General features: G+C 56.0%; 1 protein-coding gene across 1 annotated transcript in view; it reads right to left on the bottom strand.

Annotated features, from left to right (window-relative positions):
- Positions 1–3,529: 3,529 nt before the first annotated feature.
- The window catches only part of si:dkey-199f5.8 (beta-1,4-galactosyltransferase 3), a 30,291-nt gene continuing 13,520 nt past the window's right edge, over positions 3,530–20,300 (bottom strand). Inside the window, 7 exon segments of the mRNA XM_039770670.1 lie at positions 3,530–4,122; positions 4,783–4,887; positions 6,963–7,085; positions 7,200–7,387; positions 7,468–7,610; positions 7,613–7,699; positions 9,631–10,210. Coding sequence (XP_039626604.1) covers positions 3,960–4,122; positions 4,783–4,887; positions 6,963–7,085; positions 7,200–7,387; positions 7,468–7,610; positions 7,613–7,699; positions 9,631–9,907 — 1,086 coding nt within the window. The 5' untranslated portion in view covers positions 9,908–10,210 and the 3' untranslated portion in view covers positions 3,530–3,959.

Raw genomic sequence — 20,300 nt, 5'->3', positions numbered from 1 at the left:
AAACTCAAAGCCACACCCCAAATGACCGCTCAAGGCCACCCTGAAAGAGGCCTGACTGGCATCATCATGGCACTGGAAGTTGGTGTCCTGTGAAGGTACCATTGCTTGGCACACAGTGGCCTCTCTTGTCTTTTTCCACGTGCTGATCCGGAGTCGACTTTAGGGTTCGAGGTGACGGCCGCCACCAGCTGATCCATGCCAGGACTGAGCTGCCCCGAGAGCTTCATGTCAAAGCCGAATGACTTTAGTGGTGGCTGCCCCGCCCCTTCCACTGACTCCCCCTATGGCCGACTTCTCCTCATGACTCCACCCCTTCTGACTGGCCCCCCCACACACCTGAGCACCGCTAGAGGGGGCTCGTCACAGATAAAGAAAAGAGTAGAGCCGCAAATCAGCGTTTTGGGCCAAACTCTGATGTAATACCTGCGATGTCCGCCAGATGGGGGTGTCGTCCTGCCCGGAATCTGCCGAACGGACGAATGCAGCTGGCAGCCTGACACTCCGGCGAGCTGGCGATGGTTGGTCCTTAAATGCGCCAACTCAGAGGTCTCTGTCCTGGCCTCTCTGATGTTCTGCGTGCCCACCAGGGGCAGCATTTGACGGAATGTCCCCTCCGGCCGGGAGGAGTTCGTTGAATCGGAAGAGGCGAACGGCCATCTCGTCCTCACTGAGAGGCGGCTTTTGATTTTTTTAAATGCTCCTTAAACGATGCCCCCACTTTTTTTTTATACGTGAAGGCGCGCGCCGTTGGCAGACGGACGACGCCAATTGGTATCTGTGTTAACCCGCCCCCCGATGCTACTCGGGTGCGTTACCTGCTGTAATACATGAGAGTGTCCACGAGAGGGAGTCTTGCTTAACCGCTCAGTCCCCTCTCTGCTGTTTGAGGCCGCCGTTCGCCGCTCCTTTTCTTTTAAGAAGCTCAGCGGGCGCTTCGCCGTCGTCCTTAAAACGTGCCAGTGATGCCAGCTGCGCCACTGGCCGTGCAGAGGAGGGGACTTCATGTGGCACTTGCTCTACCTCAGCCCCTTCATCTAACTGCAATTACAGGCGCAGTACTAGCCAGCCACCGCTAGGGGCAGCTAGGTGGGCCGAGACCACAGTACACTTCTCAGCCACTCCACACAGCCATCTGCCAGGGCATTTATGCCACCAGGGCTACAGTGCCAGCTGACCCATGAGCTTAGCCAAGGCTAAGATCCTCTGGAAGCTCACCGTTGCCCCACGCCCACTTTGACTGCCCGTCACACCTCCCAGGCCAGATGGATGCCCAGCTGGCTTCTGCCAGCATTTCTCCTGCATGTGCAGCCCGTGGATGTGGCACCATCCTTAAACTGAGCTGACTGACTGTTGCCCAGAGTGCCAGTTCCATTCTTGCCCCCGAGTTGCTTCTCTATTTTCTATGGCCATGTGGGCAGACCCTGCTACTTCATTGTAATGGAACTAAAAAAAGAGTCTGGCAGGGAGGGGTGAAGCAGAGGTGCCCAGCAAGACTGGAGGTGCCACTGGAGTGGGCGGCCTGCAGAGGAGGAACAGAAGCCCAAACCGATTGTGACCCCTCTGGTAGGTACCAACTTCAAACACGTGGCCAGGGCCATCAAGGACATGGAGGCTGCCCAGGGTCCAAAGCTGAGCCGGGCAGCTCAGTGGGCAGATGGGGGCGCTTAGGGTACGGAGGCTCCCCACAGATGGGCTGGCATTCATCATTGCAGAAGTTTGCCTTTGTGCCATGCACTACAGATGGTGAGTGAGTGAAGGCCAAAGCCATGGCTAGGAGGGCATACACGATGCTGAGCCCACCCAAGGTGCCACGCCCGTTTGAACGGTGGTCCTCTTCATTGGGTTTTGTTTCATCACAACGGCACAGAATCCCCGCCCAGTCGACTCGCTTCCTAGCGAATGCTGCCATTTTGGGAATGCGTTGCTGTGATGCGAGCGCTCGTTGTTAGGGGCGTGGCCACAGACGCCCAGCGTGTCCCATCATTGGTGACCCCTACTGCCACTCATGCCAAGGACATGCCCTCCACCCCACCTCTTCCTTCAGCAACCCTTGGAAGCCCCTCATTTCCACCAGACCCCACTGGTTTCAGTATGGCCGTGGTGGTCTCTCCAGGACACAACCCGACTCTGCGTTCAGTTTCACAGCCCGCTGGCCATTCTGGTGCCCTGCACCTGTGACTTGTCACAAAGACCCCCGGCAGCCCCCCCAGTGGCGGTCACCTCACATACACAGAGACACAGACGTTCAAAAGTATTTTTATACATTCATTTCTTCCGAGCATTTCGGGGGAACAACAGGAAGGGGCTGCTGCGTCAGCTCGTGGTCTCCATGGCACCGGTGGGCCGCCCGCCCGCCCTGACCCCCAGCGGTGCTGTCACCTCATTTCAGCTCCGGTTTTGTGTCATCAGCAAGTAAAAATAAACAAGAAAAAAAAAAAACCAAAACAAACCAAAGTGAGCCCCCGGCATCCTCAGCGGTGCCCCCTCAGCCCCCCATTCAGTCATCACGCCGACACCCCCCTAAGAACCCATAAAACAGAGAGAAAAAAAATGGACAGTCAAATAAATGGGGACAAAGCAAAACTCACAAAACATTTAAACGAGCGAAGAGGGGCGCCACGAGAACAGCAGGGGGTCCGAGACGCCGGCCAGGTGGGAGTCAAGTCCCCTCAGTCCGTCAGGCCATCTTCCCACAATGCACCCTGAATGCTGGATGACCAGTCCCACCTCAGACCGAGGGGGGGGCTGCGCCAGGCCTGCTGGTGTTATGTGTCATGCGTGCACCCATAGGGGGCGCCGCTCCTTCTGGTACTCCGAGGGCACAGCTGACTTGAGGAGGCCTCACCAGGGATACCCAGCTGGACAGAACGGGCTGGAGTTTCAGGGGGAGGATGCGGACCACCAATCGGCCGCCCCAAGATGAACCTCATGTAAAGGCAGGTGGATTTTAAATGAAGAATGAAGGGAGAAGAAAAAAAAATAAAAAATGTGAGCAAAGATGAGCGGACCCTCCAGTCCTCCTGCGGTGGCACTGCGGACCCCCCGAGGTCCTCGAGTTGTTCCCCTCCGCCATCCTCACTTCGCTCGTCTGCAGTCACTGCTTACCCAGTAGGACCGGCGACTGAAGCACAACGGATGCCACTGCCCACCGTGGAGTCCCCAGACTGTCCGCTTTTTAAGGCCACTTAAAGACCCCCACAGGAGTCCACCTGAACCGTCACAAACCTCGGCCCTTGGGGGCGACCGACACAGAAGAAGAACCCTGAGCCCACAACGGCGGTCCCGGGTTTTGATGGCAGTTAAGGCATATCTGACGTGTGACCCAACTCTGCCCGCTTTGTAATTTAGGGCATCCAACGCGGACCCTGCAATCGCCCGCTAGAAGAGTGCGGGGTCAGAGGAGGGCTGCTTATTGCATTTCGGTGGTCCGCCAAGAGGCACAGACTTAAAAGCACTTTGTGAAAGGCGCCATACGGCAGCCCAGGACCTGGCACGGGTACACCCGACTGTGAAGTTGCCCGCCCGCAAGCCCACCCGCTTATTGACCTTCATGACCAAATGTAAATAAAATGAGATACAAAGAAGCTTGAAGGGAACCAAGTCAAAAAGAGGAATTGTGGGTAAAAAGCCACAGCAGACCACCACTGGGAGGGGCGACTTGACCTCCAAAAAAAAAAAAGATGTGGCCCATGGTGGGCGTCCGAGCCCCCCGTGTCCGGAGAGTTTTAAGGCGTTTCGTAACAAACTGCTGTCCTCCAGTTCCACTTCATAAAGGTTCTCAGTACAAAAAGAATTCAAGTAAAAGTGGCATCGTAAAAACGGGTGGCAGGAGCGGACGTCACGCCGCCTGGCAATGTCCCTCCAGGAAAGTGACGGCCCCTGCATCCCACTCCTGCCCCCTAAAGGCGAACGTTGAACAGATGGATGTGTCCCAAGCTCCGCACCAGAGTCTGACCTGGTCACCCGGACCTTTGCGTGTCCTTCCTGAGCCCCTTGTCAGTGCCCACGTCCACTGTGATGTTGGTGTACAAGGGCAATGCCTCCCTGGCAAGCACCGTGTACTCCATGGTGTTCATCCCATCCTGCCTCCACGTCCGCCGCGTCTTCGCCAGAAGGTTGAACCTGCAGTGGGCACAGACACGAGGACAAGCGTGAAACAAAAGGACCCTTTCTGCCACCCCATGCCAAGTCTGGACCCTCACCCTTCCCGCTAATAATGTGGCACACGTTATGTGTGGCTTTGAGGCCTGAGGTGGCAGGAATCCTGACAAGTGACATCCATGGGGGCCAGGAGTACATTGGAGAGACTGTGATGAGAGTCCAAGGCACAGTGCCACAGACCTCCAGACTGGCACCACAAGAACAGCCAGGACCAAAGGGGGAGGTGAAAATGAGGACTGCTGTGTGACAAAGGCCTGGCATATCTTATTAGTGACGTGTTTTTGTCATTTGTCACCACCCACCACACCCAAAGGCAGAGAGTCCAGAATTTCGGATGGGATAGTAAAGCGGCACAGCTGCTACGTGGCACCATCAGCACTTAAGTAGAATGACAGACACACAGCACCCGCAGCAGAAAAGACCCGAGTGGGGCACAGCCCACCAACGATGGCCACAGTGTAAAGCAGCCCACCGTGTCTTTGATGGGCAGAGCTGCAGGTCTATACCATCCTGGCACTGTGGGGGGCACAGAAGAGGCAGAAGTCCACAAACTAAACTGAAAAGGAACAAAGGTGAGCACATGCTGAAGTGAAGAGGGGCGAGAGCCGAGTCACCTCTTACCTCTTGGGGTTCTCCTCGTTGCCCTTGTCGTGCTCGTGCTTGATCATTCTGTAGCGGCCCACTTGTACAGATGGGCGCGTGATGATCATGCCAGTGAGTGCCACCCTAGAGAGAAAGAGAGAGAGAGAGAGAGGGCAGAGCGTGAGGAGGAGATAAAAGACAGAATCAACCTTTTATGTGTCCATCACATGCAAAACCGCAGAAGGGGCACCGTCATAGGGTCCTTCTAGCCAATCCCGGGTGAGGGTGCCAATCCATGGGAAAACACAGCATGGCACTCACAAAAGCCAACATCCGACAGTGGCGTCTAGGAACAACCCGATGGCTCCTCCAAAATCTTCTGGTGGACTCGAGCAGCTTATGCCGCGGTGACCGCTGGAGTCCTGACCAAGCACTGCCCACTGAAGGCCACCTGTGGTGCCCTCAGCTTGGCACACGACCCTCTGCAGGGACCCCCTCAACGGCTCCAGCATCTCTAGAATGTAGTAGTGGGGGGGACATCACATCTCTGTGTGGCTTCACTGGCAATGGGGTCTGCATGTGTGGGCCTTGAAACTGCTTACCCTCTGCACAGGGGCACCGCTGATGTCAAAGGGGGGCTTACTCTGCGAGACCCTCCAGAAGTCCACAGACATCTCCTTGGTTTGAACAACTGGCCCGACAGCACAGACTACCTGAGCCGGCGTGGAGAGTCGGGCACAGCTGGCACACATCCCACGGTGGCTGGTCTACCGTTTGATCCTACGCTTCATCAGGTCGTGTCTTGCGTTTGTTCCAAAGGACGTCGTGGATCAGACGAGGACACGTTAGAATGGGGAAGGTGACCTTCTATGACAAGCCCCTTCGGTGTGTGTGTGTGCAGACGTCGATGACCTCATCGGTAACGGGACCACCGAGGAGCGATTGGGAAACTGCAGAAGGAGAACGCAGGGGGCACATCTGTAAAACTGGCCGCTCATGGGGGGGGGGCGAACTCCTAGGGACTGGGGGGTTAGGAAATGGGACACGAGAGAAGACCGCCGAGTGCTGACACATGGGGCGACAGTCACCAGCACACAGCCCAACGTCACAATCAGAACAGTCCAAGTGGGTCACTCTGACCGCACAGTCGACGTGTGGCCCCCAGTAAATGGCGCCTACCCCAGCGCAGGGCTCTTCTATACAGGGTGGTCCAAATCTAATTATGCAGACCCTGATCGTCTGGGAGACTTTGATTTCCAGTTCTGCGTGAAGACAATTCTTCTTCTGGACCACCCTATAGATAGATGTGAGCCCCCCACAGACCCTGTCTTGTCATTCCACTCAATCGCAATCATTGTGTGTCACATGACCAAAGTCACCAGGCCTATCACAGCACTGGTCAGCCAGTGCCACATGCATCGGTGTCACTCTCATGCAGTTCATCGAAGGGTTCAGTTTCAGCTTTTTGTTAAGACGCCATTGGTTGGTTTAGATGAAGGCCCCGCCCCTCTCATGAATATTAATGAGTGCCTAGTAATAGCCATGATTTGTGCATCCACTAGATGGCAGCAGAGTGCGTGACGCTGCACATCAGACCTCAACGGCCCAACTCGGGAGACCCTCGGGCTTAACCGTCTTTACAAAAGGAGTCGTCCGAGAGGAGGGGAGTCTGTGCAGAAAGAAACCCGTGACGTGCCCTTTGGGGGTCTAAAGCGGAGGAGGATAGAGGGCAGGCTGTCCACCCTGTGAGGCACTTGTGTTTTATAGCGCCCACGTAAAGCCCGCCGACTCTGACAAACAGGCAGCACCCTCTGGGTGTGATCATCCCACGCTTCCCTGAACCCTCGCCACATCACTGGTGGCACTGTCATCACTTTACGAGGCACTTCCCAACAAACCCTGAGCCTGGGTGCCCTGCATGAATGGTCACTTCACAACAGCTGGGCTGGCATCACACAGAGAGCGTGGCTTCAGCGGACAGCATCAGCATCACCAGCCATGCCCACTTGTGCTCCTAGAGTGGCTTCTCCTGCCCCTTTTTGAGGAGAGCATTGAGATTTGTGGGCTGAGCAGGTTGGCCGGCCACTTCTGACGATCGGTGGTCCTCGTCGCCCGCCGTACTCCAAGTGACCAACGGCAGGTTTACTGTATATAGCGCCTTTACACATTTGGTGCCCACGGCCCCAAGACTCCGAAAGCACAGAGGCTGGCACACCCACCTGATGGCGATGTCGTCGTCCTCGCCACCCCAGCCCCAGTAGTTGTTCGGGAAGCCGTTGATCTTCATGTACTGCTCTGGCGTCAGCGCCGACACTCCGCCAAAGTACGACTTGTAGGGCAGCCTGAAGGACAGAAAAAGACGGGTTTGGTCAGCAGGGAAGGAGGGCACCGGGTGGCAGGCCGGGCATCGGAAGATGAGGAGCACGAGCAAGTGGGCAGGAAAGCTGGCAGCTTACTTGTAGCCGAACTTGTCCATGGCGATGGAGGCGTGCTTGGGGTGCTCGTCGCACACGTAGAGGTTGCGGTCGTCCTCCGGGATGAGGTCCACGTCGTGGAAGAAGAGGCAGCTCCAGTCGTCGTCCCGCATGGCCTCCTTGAAGCCCACGTTGAGCAGCTTGGCCCGGTTGAAGGTGTAGTTGCCAGCCTGAAAGGAGAGACGGTGAGAATGAAGCCAGAGGGGCACGGGAGGGGCACGGGAGGCGCCGACGGCGCCAGGCTGCCCACCTGGTGGATGATGTAGATGGCGTAGTGGAGCTGCTGCCGCTGCAGGAAGGGGTGCAGGTAGTAGAGCAGGTACTTGAGGTGGCTCTCGCGGTTGCGGTGCGGGATGATGATTGCCGTGCGGTGCTTGGACTCGCAGTCCGGGGCTTGTAGCGGCCCCCCGTCACAAACGGGTTCTTCTTCTCCACGTCCGCCATGGTCAGCTTGGAGGGGAACAAGACCCTGAATGGGCCACCTGAGGAGAGGAGGAAAGGAGGACAGGATGAGGTGGGCACTACATATTCACTTATTACTGTGCCCGCTCTACCCAGCCTGCCCATAAGGCGCCTTTCACGGTCAGTGGGCACATTGGCGGAGTTTGCTGTGCCAATGTCTGCAGGTTTGGTATTTGAAAAGTGGCCTTGTTAGTCAGAGAGTGGTGCCCGCTAGACCGCAGCCCTGGTGGTCTCTGTGGCACTGGTAAGAGTGCCCGCATCCAACTGAACAGGACCAGCCTGCCCGATGCCTATGGCTCATCTGCCCGCTTTCTAGAGGTCTCGTGTGCTGCCATCTGCCTTGTGCCACCTCAACAAGTCCTGCCAGACTGAATGCCAACAAGTGAACTAGTCAGTGGGCAATGGCACACATCTGGCTGACCCTAAAAGAGTCAGTGGCATCTGAAAAGGGCGCCAGTCCATCACAGGGCAAACACACACATGCCAGCTTAGTGACAGATGGGGTTGGCACAGCTTATAAATCACAAGGCTGCAGGATCAACTGCTGGCACTCAAACCGGGATGGCACACTGAAACCCTAGGTGAAACAATAAGGAGGCACACACAGGATGGTTAGACAGATACCCGTCTTCTGACATCCGTGTGTGTGTGTGGGCACTCAGCGGGCAAGTCAAGCTGTGCCACCCTAGTTGTTGGGTACTATATGAATAAAATGTCTCATCATTATTACTCTTTCATGTTCGGCCACATAAATGACACTGTGCCACCCACTTTCTTCACCCGAGTCAAGCCCTGTGAGTCGATGCCAACATGTAAACTGAATCTGATGTAACTGAACTTGGACGGCCAGTGGACTTCACCAGTTTAAACCGGTGACCTGGTCAAGGTGACTGGCACGAGCCCAGTAGGCGACAGTCGTGGTGAGGGGGCAGGCCAGGTAAAGGAGCTGGAGTCCAGTGTGCCCGTCGAGAAAATGAAAGATGTGGCACCTCAGACGTGACAGAGCCATCATGCCGCCCTCACACACGAGCAGTTTGGTCACATTAGGCAGGATGGCACCTGATGTTGACGGCCGAATTTCCAGCGCAGTGAGCCAGTGGTGGGCACCGATAAGCCTTTGCACTGCCCACCTGCTTACCCACGGAAATCCTAGTGACCTGCCAAGTGTGCCTCACTATACAGGAAATGAAGGAGCTGAGGGTCACGTTTTGGGCACAGAGCCCCAGGGAACATGTGGTGTCAACTGCCAACAGCTGGGCAGACTTGAGGGAGCCACTGCTGCTCACCCCCCCATGTGGCCCGCTGCCCCCCTGAGGCCACTCACCTCAGCCTGGCGCTCCACCACGCCAGACGTTTTGGCAGTTTCCATTCTGCTGACTTGGCAAACCACATTCAATTTCGTAAAACGCTCCGTGAGTTGGCACTGCCCCCGATGACTCACTGCAAAGGCTGGCAGGAGCCTACGGGTTCTAAAATAAAAGGTGAGGGTGGACAGGATGTGCCCGTCGGTCCTGCAGAAGTCTGGGAGACCAACAAAGATAAACCTACTGAGCAGCCCACCCAGACTGGCCCAAAGACCAGTGAGGAACTGGCAGTGGTGACATCGTGACTCACAAAGGAACAAATTGGGGGGGCGGGGGTCAATAAGGGGTCTCGGTCCATGAGGAGGAGGACAGTGAAGGGTTAATGTAGATGGCACACTAAATGACAAAACCAGAGAACATCAGCTGGGGTCTTGGACCACCCGAGGACCCGTCTGTGATAAGGACAGTGAGGGGGACATTAACACAGACTGGCCGACCACCCAGGGACAGCCAAATAGCCATCGGGTGGTCTATGGGACAGGCGGGCAGAGTCACAACGGGGGCCTTCGAAGACTGAGCTGAAGGGACTGGAAGGACACAGACCGGACGCGGTGGCAGCGGTGGTTACCATGACGAGGCGTACTCACCGACGTAAGGCGACTTGTCGGGACAGAAGGGCAGGTCCTCCTCGCGCACGAACGGCTTCACGATAAGGCTCAGGTTGGCATAGATGTCCCCAGAACGGCTGTGGTTTCCCGTGGCGTGCAGCTGCTCTGCCAAGTCACTAGTGACCAAGTTGTCCTTCCAGAAAATGCCAATAAAGTACGCCACCCGCTTGCGGTAGCCCTCCCGGTACAGCATGGCCATGACCACCAGCTGCACGCAGACCAGCAGCATCAGGTAGCGCACCTTGGACATGGCCATGGTCAGCCGCTTCAGGTGCTCGTCAAGCCTTAGAAGACGACGAAGGTCCCGCTGGAGGGGGCACTGCCCTCATAAAGGTGGGCGACTCGAGTTCTTCAGCCTCAAAGGCACCAAAAGGGAAAGAAAACGGCCAGCGGATTCTGTGAGCAAAGATGTGTCCGTCCGCTCGGGTCCTTGGCAACGTTAAAAAGACGAGGAGGTCACCTCAGGCCGGAGGGCTTCACCAAGACGAGAGTCCTGCCACATCGCCGAGGTCTCCCACACGCCGGTGGTCTGCTCCAGCGATCCTCTCATAGCCCAGACCTGCAGGGTGACACAAAAGGAACAGTCAGGCACCGAGAGGGATGATGTGGCGACAAAGAGGAGTGGCCCTTAAGTGGATTTGGTTACCACGGCAACTTGATTTAACGATATGGACCTGCCGCGCCCACCCCGCCCCGCCATACCACTAAGATTGCCTTTCAGCACACGGTAAGTGCTGCGGTCTCAGGTGACAGGGCGAGGTGGCCATTCAGTGCGGCCTTCAGGGCGTTCCACACGATGGCCGCCAGTCATGCCAATGCGGGGTTGACCCTCGACAGCACAATGGCATGTGACGGCCCACCTAACTCCCAAATGACAAAGCAGCCGCTCAGTTCAGGATCACAGGGGGCCCGAGGAGGGCATCGGCCCGGGACTGGACACCACCTGGAGGTGATCAAGGGGTCCACAGACGACCTGAGGTTCAGTCCACGAAGATGGGGGCAGCACATACAGGACCACCTAGGGGCAGCCAAAGAGCCAATGGGTGGTCTACGGGACAGGCGGGCCAAGGAGTAAAGGGGCAGAACTCCCAAATGACAAAGCAGACTTGTTCAGCCGCTCAGTTCAAGATCACAGGGGGCACTGCCCAGATGGCATTTGACTCGAAGAGGGCATCGGCCCCTGACCAGCCGATTATAGTGCGCCCTCACTCAATTCAGACCACTTTAATGGTACAAGGAGAACATGCTGGCACCACACAGGAATTAAACCCGGCACTGGATGCCAGTCTGTTACAGGGCACCCTTACCACTGCTGCTGCTGCTGCTGCTGCTGCTTAACCCCCTCACCTGCAGGACTCTGGGATTTGAGGTGCCCTGGTGGTTCACCCCCCAGTGGCCCAGATTATCACATTATATTAAATGCCCCCACCGCTCAGAGACCCTCAAGGACAGCAGTGACTCAAAAGGAGGGGCAGAAGGGGTGCCAAGGGGGTGAAGTGCATCACGGGTCAGAGGACCCAGCCTGGGTAAGACACCTCTCAGCCTTGTGGGGTCCGCTCAAAAGGTGACCTATGCCAACTCGCACCCAGGTGCCCAGCATCTGTGCTTTCTATTACTGGTACCTCCAGGAATGCCCAGGGAGACAAACAAGCCTCAGAAATGTACCGCGGACACTGCTGCTGCTTCGGTATGCCAACCGGACTGGAAAAGCCGGCACTGCAAGCTTCCTGGGGGACTCCAAACAGGTCTGACCAGTGCAGCCATCTGTCCACTGATAAGGATTTGACCTACCAGCCGAACGTGTTGACTGCCACGTTGCCAGGAATGCCAGAGTGACTGTGCGGACCGCGTGGCCTCAGGCTGCCAGACGACTTTTATTACGGCACTTCCTTGATGCGAGACGCGTCTCCAGCTCGGCTTTAATGGGCGCCGCCCAGATGAAGGCCAGATGGCAAAGTGGACGACCCACAGACGTGCAGCTGCTCACAGCTCACTGCCGCTGGCACAGCGGTCTGCCAGGTAATAGTGCCCCTTTATGTTGACGTGCCATCTTGACTCGCCTGCTTACCCGTCACTCGCATCTTGGGTTCAGCATATCAATGAGCTGGTGGGGGGCTAGCAAGGCACTTTGGCACTGGGGTCGCAAGTCTACCTGCCAACACCAAAACGAACTCAGCCTTGGAGAGTCTTCCTCAGTCCACCGAACTGGCGGGTAACCTGGTGCCCACATCTCAACCTGCCCAGAGGACCATCTTTGGCATGGCAACCCAACCACAACCTAAAGGTATGAAGCCCACCCCGACAGTCTGCGCCAATGCCCAGCCACTTTCTTTAAACTCAGCCAGTGTAGCACCTTACAGCCGCGTGCCAGGGTCCCACGTGTAACACTGCCAATGAATGTAGCGCCTTGAAACCCATCAGAGTCTGCTGCTATATAGCGCCTTTCATCCGCTTTTAATGTGCTTACTCTGTCGGGCTGACCAGCCCTACAAAATGGCACGTGCCAGATCCTAAAGAGGGCACCACGGCTTGAAGGACCCCAACGAGTAGTTGGCTGACCCCTGGACGAATATTCGATGACCAGTCTCATGCTGGGCGTGACCATCTCCGGCCACTAGTGGGCGCTGCCTGCTGTCTGCTCGTTTCCACAGCTGAAGATTCCAATCCTCGCTCCTTAGCGCCTGTGCCCTTTACCTAGGGTGGTACTTGGGACTGCGCCCAGCAGGGTTTCTAATGCCAGGTGTTGGCAACTCTGCCCACTGTTTTGTGCTCGAACAATTCGGCAGCAAGTCGACACCTCAGGGAGTTGGAGGAACACAAGAAGCCACGGAAAAGCGAGCCGAGGCCTTTGTTAGGAACACAAAAGGCTGGCAGGCGCCGCTGGAATCGAATTCTCCCTCCAGGCTGGTGCCCGCCTCGGCGCCATGTGGCCACGCAGCTCTGTGTGGGCCTCGAGCAAAGAACACCTGGGGTGCCAGGGCCAGCTAGCAAGGGGGTTGGGTGGGCTAAGAGTGCCTCGAGGTAAACAGGAGGTCCCCTCGTGTTTGGGGTGGGCAGAGCCTGTGCCAACAGCCCTGGGGGGCACACTCAGTTGACACTGGGGACCATACAAGTCTGTCATATAGCGCCTTTCTGTCCTTACCCGTCCATCACGCAGCGCCTTTCTGGTCTCCCTTTCTATGGCGCGATGCTTCAATGGAACCCGAGGTTAATTCAAGGACCTGCGGGTACTGAGCCATCTCTGTGCCAACCGGTTTAAAAGCAGCTTCACACAATGCCATCCAGCCTCCAGAGTTAATCGATGTCAGATCTGGGGGTCTCGCCCCTCCACTCTGTCCAGCAACACCGAGGGGTGACGGACAAGTGCCACCACCGGACAAGCCAGGGGATCAGGGCGAGGTCCAGCCCTCCGTGACACTTGAATGAGCCGAACAGACAGAAACAGAGTGGGAGTGCCAACCTTCAGGGGTCTTCACCCTCAGCGATGAAGAGGAATTCCGTCACTTGACTGGAGGAGAGTTTGGGGGGGGACACAGAAACACAAATCGGTGACCATCAGGGCCGTCCTTCTATTGTCACACTCACTATCCCCACCCTGGCCACACCCCTTTCCTGCTTCAAGCCCAACCTTCTTTCTATAGTCTCAACCCCCTCTTTTGTTGATAACTTTAGGCTCCAAGCTCCGCCCCAGTCACACCCCAATTTTAAATGGCCACGCCTTCTCCCTCGTTTCAAACCCAAGCCCCACCTCAGCTTTGTAATTAAATTCCACACCGTTTCATGGCCACACCTTCTTTGTGTTTAAACTCTAAGCCCCTCCCTTGCCCACCCCATTCCATCCCCACGAAGACCACCCTCATTTACCACACCAATGGCTGCACTTTTCCAAAAAGCCCAAGAAGGGTCTCATCAGAGGCCACACCCACCCTCCCCAAACATCCCCCTGCAAAGCCACAGCCCTCAAGACGACCACAACGCCAATCTGGTTCTGTCCGTCCAATCGATGGCACGCATGCCAGGCAGCTTCACATCACAGGGAGCCGTAAATAACGCGACTCATCCCGGGACCGCGTCCAGCGCTCTCCACATCGCCTCGGCCCGCCTGGACCCCCACACGAGACCGCCTCTTCATTCAGAGCTGCCAGACGTGAAACATCTGGAGCGCCACAGCTGGGGGAGGGGAGCCAGAACGGCAGGCGGGCCGAGGCCACAGATGGGGGGCTCTGCGCTGCATCATCTCACCGAACGGCCCTTCTGTCAAGAGCATAATGAGCACCCGCCACCCCCCGAGGTGACCCTTGGAAAGTCTCCTCATCAACCCGCGTGCGCCAGTGCACTGGGCAAGGAAGGGCGCTATACAGTCGCATAAAGGCCAAACAATATCACGAGTGCGGATGGTCAGTGTGGCAACTATGGAATCGAGCCGGACTGAAGGTGTAAAGAGATGGCACGCACCAGGGATCCACCGGGAGACCCTCGGTCGATGAGACCCTCACATAACGATCTCCAGCTGTCCCTCAGGAGCCCTCCTTTAGCTTCGGGCATCTCTGGCTTCACCATTAATGGCCAATTAAAATCGGAGGCTGTGGGCCACAGGGCGGGCAACACGAGAGACAAGCCACACAATCTGGAGAGCTAAATTGGCGCCTGTGGCGAAGACGCATCAAGACCGATGCCCCCACAAGACTGAGGAGATGAGCAGATGGCGGTCACTGCTGCCCGGGCACCTGCGCCTGGCCACGCCCACACTCCTGGTCCAATTGCAGCCAGCCACCGGCCAGCCCCACCTCCTCGCACCCTCATCTTCACTCGTGTGTACCTACAATGGAGAGGGCATCTTGTGGGCACAGTGCCACCTAACATACAGGCACAGGCCTGTGACCTCCTGGTAGATGGCATGAATTTACCAAAATACACGTCCATAAAAAAATTAAAATCTGAAATGCTCAGGTGCACATTTCAAAAACGCACATTCAAGTGTCATTCGGTGTCCCCTTAATGTGACCAGCAGTCCGCTGCCTTAATTGCCAAGCTCATCAAAACGTGGACAAAGTGGACCTGTGCCCACGAGACCCCTGAATAAAAACACAGGAATGTTGGAGTGAAGCCACCACGGCTCGCTCGCGGTCTGCTCTGGACTCGTCTGAAGTGGGCAAGTGTGGCTGCCGGGCACAGGCCATCCAGAGCGGTCAGCGACTAGCCTGCAACCACAGACTGGCATGGGCTGGCTGGCAGTGTGGCAGCAGCTGCTGCTCTTCAGCACCCCAAGTCAAGCGGGCACTGCCCAGAGGATAGGTGGAGACACACCACCCACCACCTGTCCCCAGTGCTGTCCCCAATGGCCTGCCATGTCCCTGTCCTCCCTGTGAACGCACCGATTATATGGCGCCTTTCTGCTGGGAGCGTCGGGTCCCTTCAGACAGGAATGGCAGCTGGTCATCGGGTGGCTCTCAGGACAGGTCAGCACACGTCCGATCAGCTGCCCAGGGGCACCGCTGAGGGCCACCTCATGTATGGAAGGAGGATTCGGGAGCAAAGCAAGGCCGAGGGTCCAAACTGGGGGTCCACACACTCACACCAAAGCAACAATGACGTCACCGAGGAAGTCAAAGAAGGAAACCCACCTGAGAGCTCCTCAAAGCCCCCCAGTAGGTTGGTTTCTTCTCCATACAGGCTGCTAATTACAGAAGTCGGCCACCAGCAGCCCCCCCATCACGCCAACTGACTGCAGGAAGCCTAAATAACAGTGATCACCATAATGAGAGCCTGCAGGAGATGGCACTTCACAGGGCACCCTGGCACTTTGCTCTCATAAGACTGGCGTGGGTTCACAGCATGCATTTGGCCTCACTGGGCTCCAAAATGAGCAAATTGCACGTTGCGGGCACCAGGCAGAGGTGGCTCAAAATTGCAGGCCTTCAGCCACACACCCCCACACCAGACGACGCGAGCAGGCATGGCCTGCCAGTCTGGACTGGCATAAACCTGACTGCGCTACATGCCAGGCCTGGCCTCTCTGGGGGCCCCTAAAATGGTGGGCTGGCAGTGGGGTCTGGCGGCTAAGGTGCTGCGCTATGAAGTGCACTGTAGGAGGTCACTGTGCCACTCGAGTGGGTCACTTAATGTAAAATAATATTAAGTTTCGTCACTTATACGTATAGACCTCTCGGTGTCAGATGGCACAAAGTGGCACAAGGCACCACAATCATCATTTGTATGTGACAATCAACATACAACACAGGGCCATGACTAGTGACAGACGTGAAAGGCGCTATATAAATGGGAGAGATCGAGCGATGGATGGCAAAGGTGCCACACTACATAACTAGGCAGGGGTAAAAGGCGCTATATAAAAGGCATTAAGTGCCCCTTTCCATCCTCACTGTCTCTCCGCTCTGTTCAGCACAGCAGGCCTCTCAGGCCAACAGCACGGGGGTCCCAAGAACACACAGAGACCCTCAGAATGGCAGAATATGGAGAGACGGGCACAGCAGCCAAGTGCCCAGGTGAGCAGAGCTTATGCCAGGGCAATCAGCAGCGTTTTAAAAAGATCAAAACAGGCAAATGTGCCGAGGCGGCCTGCAGCACAAATAAGCGGCGCTAATGCGCCTCCGTGGCGGGTTCACGGGGTCATTAATGTCCTCCCCGAGCTTTCACAAGCGGCGCTAATGAATAACAAAGTGCCAGCGATGACAAACAAACGCGCGCCTCCAAGGCAGCAGGGAGCTCATTACCGGCCGAGCTGAACATCGCAGCCTCCCTGGCACCAGGGACACGAGTTCCGTCGTCTGGGGACGCCCGAGCGGACGGCGAGCCCGCGTGTCGAGTGCGAGGACGCAGCCGGCCGCCATCAGCCACACCGGTGGCCCTCGGGAGGCGATGCGGCAGAGACCACCACTGTGGATTGGATAAACTCGGGGGCAAAGGGGTGGGGCTACTGAGGGAAACAAATGAATGGGCGACGACTGCCGGGGCTACTGAGGCAATGGGGGTCCCACCAGACTGGAGTGACCAGGAGCGATGGCTCGTCTGAATGAAGAGAGTTAGGGGGGCAGAGAGAATGACCCAGTGGTGGGCCACCAAGCAAACCAAGGCAAAGCAACCAGCGTCCACTGAAGGACTTCTCAGGGTGCCCGCCATCCCGCAGAGCGGCGAGGGTGTGGGTGGGCTACTATGATAGAGCGCTTGGATTGCCAGTGTCCTCCACTTTGCTGGTCTCGATGAACTGGTGGTCTTTCTGGCCCCTTCATCCGTCCACTTTACCCCTCCAACTGTTTAAATGCCACTGCCAATGCACAAGTTGAACAAAACGCCTCCCAAACTGGCAGAGAAACAAACAAACAAACAAACCAACAACCTGTCACTTTGAAGTGAAACTTGGCGACGTGTCACACGACTCATGCCTAGCAGGAAACGAAATCGGAGCCTTCTGGCCAGAGGGGCTTTTGGTGACAGATCTGCCCGTGCAGGTCTGTCAGGATTTGAGGCCATTGTGTGTGACGAGTGACGAGCGACACACAAAGGCGGAGGATTTGCGCCCACTAAAGCCAGAGATCCTCCAAAGCGGTGACACGGGAGTGGGCAGGGGCAGAGCACAGCATCCAGGTGACAGGTGACTTAAGAGGGGCCTTGTCATTACAAGTGCCATGAAAGGCGGCAGCCAGACGAGGGCGTGAGGCGCAGAGCGAGTACACATGGGCATCTGGGGACAGCGGGCACAGTTCAGTCCACAAATGAGATGTGCTGGTCTGCCCACCCAAACCCCCCAAGAGACCTGCCCCTTGACCGTCTTACCGTTACCCCGTTTTTGTGTTTGTCTACCTACAGAACCCGACTCTGTGAGCAGCGGGCAGCCTGTCTTCGTGTCGCCAGTTTATCTCACTGCCACCCTAAGCCCCCCTTCTGTCACATCTGAACAGGATCACCCGACGCATGCTAATGACAGAAAGCCCGGAGAATGTATACCAATGTGTAAGTACGAGGATGGCAAGGCTATTCACGAGAGCACTAATGGCACAGTTAGGCTAATAAATGGCATGACTGGCACTGGGCCTGTGCCATATCAAACATGCACAGGAGGCACGCGGCCAGCCAGCCGACCCAAAGCCTTACATCTCACACACCTCTTAATAAAATGTGCCCTCGGGGACATGAAATACCATCCAGTCACGACACCAGCTGGCAAGCAGATGGGCACGACAGGCCATCTCAGGGCACTGCACTTGCTAGAGTTTGTCTCAAATGGGTGATAACAGCCCAAGAATGGGCACCTCTGGTGGGCACGGAGACATCAAACCAGGACCACTGGACTGGGGGATAAAATGGCCGGTCTCTGGCATTATGCCAGGCGCCTTGCGTTTTTCTTCTTCGATTTTGTGGTCTTAAGGCGTCAGCAGGCAGCAACTCAAAAAGTCCAAAATCCTTGAAAGCCCAAAGCGGAGCAGGCTGACGACGCCCTTCTTCATCTTGGCAGACGCCCCCTCCTGGACCCCTCTGTGGTGGCCTGGCAGGGAGGGATAGTGAACTGCCTGGTGCCACCCCGCGGCCTTGGACTGTCCCCACGCAGCTTACTCTGGAATACCACGTGTGCCAAAATGAAAGCAACAAAATGGCTCACCGATATACCTGTATATGCAAATGAGTGAATAAATTAAACTAAAGTCCTCGCATTATTATGAATGCCATCGTTTTACTCGGGGCCAAACTCTACGTGCCATGCATTTTACCAGCCGCACTGCCCGTCTCAGGTGGTCTGAAACCAAAGTAACCTCAGCGTTGATGTTTGCTGTGCGCCATCTGTTGGAATGTACTTTGTAATGCATCGAGACATCAGACATGCCTTACCGTAGTCATTCCAGCAGATGGCGCATCACAAGCCTCTGCACTCATGAAGTGTGCTCTGCACGTCTCTAGCTGTGAAAACTGTGTTAAGGTTCGGGATGTGCCACCTGTTGGGATGGCAGACCCACGCACTGGCAGTTCAGTTCCCCTTTCATTTCAAAATGGCCTCATTTGTAAAGCAATGTGACCTTTCCAGATGGCTCTTTTAGTGCCAACGCGATTCTTTTCAAGGTCACTTGTCAATCATGACCAACAAGTTGAACCCGTTCGTCTCCTACTGGCTAATCGCTCATCGTTGGTAAGTTTAGCGCTTCTGCACGGATGCCATCGAGGCAACAAAGAAAGAGACTGGGGTGGCACCAAGCAGTGGGTGCTTTCAACAAACGATACAAAAACGGACATTCAATGCCAAACTGCCCCGTTAGACGTTCTCACCCCTGGCAGGAGACGCCCCGCTGCTCACCTCACACGGACCCCTGTGGGCCACAATGACAAAGTGACGACACATCAGGGACAGGCAAGTGGGACTCACAACATTCACATCGAAGGAGCGGCGCATCCGCACAGAAGGCCCACCACGTTAACATGTGCCAATGCGAGTTCTTCACGGGCATCTTCTGTTTAAACGACTTCTTTGTTAGTGTTGGCATTCTGAATGGCGCTTCTCCGTCTGACTTCCAACAAATTGTTCATCTGCCACAAGAGCGTGCGTTAAACGATCAAACTAACCGCCCTGTGCTTTAACTGCCCTGGCGTCGCCACCCGTTGGAACGCAAGGAGCGGTAAAGATCTCTGGCAGCCAACCGCCTACAATCAGAGTGAAGTAGTCGTCAGCAAAGGGTTAACCAAAGGGTACGGGGCCAGCTGTTTGTCTCGACTGGCAAGTGACAAATTCATCAGCACGAAAACAGCGCTGGCATTCACACAAGGAAACAAAGGCCATCGTTAAAAACGGGGCCATTTTGAAATGAAGTCTGTGTGCCCATCGAGCTGCCACTTCCCTGTCATTCCAACAGATGGCACATCAGACATTAACACTGTTTTGTGAATCCCATACCACATGGCATAGGACAGAAACCTTGTGTGGCGCCACCTGTTGAAATGACAAATGCAAAGCAATTTATTACGACAAGCATTACAAAGTACATTCCAACAGATGGCGCACTGCAAACACACATCGACGGCTCAGCGGCGAGTTTCGTCACCACGACTTCCTATTGAATTAGCAGGTTTCGCACGACTCACTACACGCCCCTGCCCGCCTGCTACCGGGTGTCCGAGATTTGGGATTTTCTAAACCACTAAATGCCAAGATAAAGTCCTGAGGAATCTAAAATGAAAATTCACAGGAATTTAAGAGGTGACAAGTGGGAACTACGAAATACTGGGACACCCAGCAGTCGGATCTCTCACCACCCGCCCCAGCTGTGAGGCCTCAGGATGGCACATGAAGCTCCCCGCCCTGCCCGAGCTTTGGGCGCTGCCCCGACGGCTCGCGTTTCTTCCTGCCTTTCACTGCACAAGTGGCTGCCAGTCTACGTTTCACTCTTGTGAAAGTGACACCTTTGTCACACAGCAAAACCCTTCAAGTCGAAGCCACCGAAGGCGGACGTTTTGATTTCGAGACCGCAGGGAGAGGAGGACACCCGACACCAGGACGACACCACCAGCTCAGCCAGACGATGTGACACCAAGTGACATTCTGAAAGGCCCCTGGGTCCCCCCCGTCCCTCCCACTACTTGGTCTTTTTGTGACAGTGAACTGCGATCCAAGCTCACTGAAGAGCTGCAGACCACCACTCTACACT

The sequence above is a fragment of the Polypterus senegalus genome, chromosome 12 (assembly GCF_016835505.1).
Source record: "Polypterus senegalus isolate Bchr_013 chromosome 12, ASM1683550v1, whole genome shotgun sequence".
Lineage (NCBI taxonomy): Eukaryota > Metazoa > Chordata > Cladistia > Polypteriformes > Polypteridae > Polypterus > Polypterus senegalus.
The sequence above is the reverse complement of the archived record's forward strand: the minus strand, read 5'-3'. Positions and strand labels throughout refer to the sequence as shown.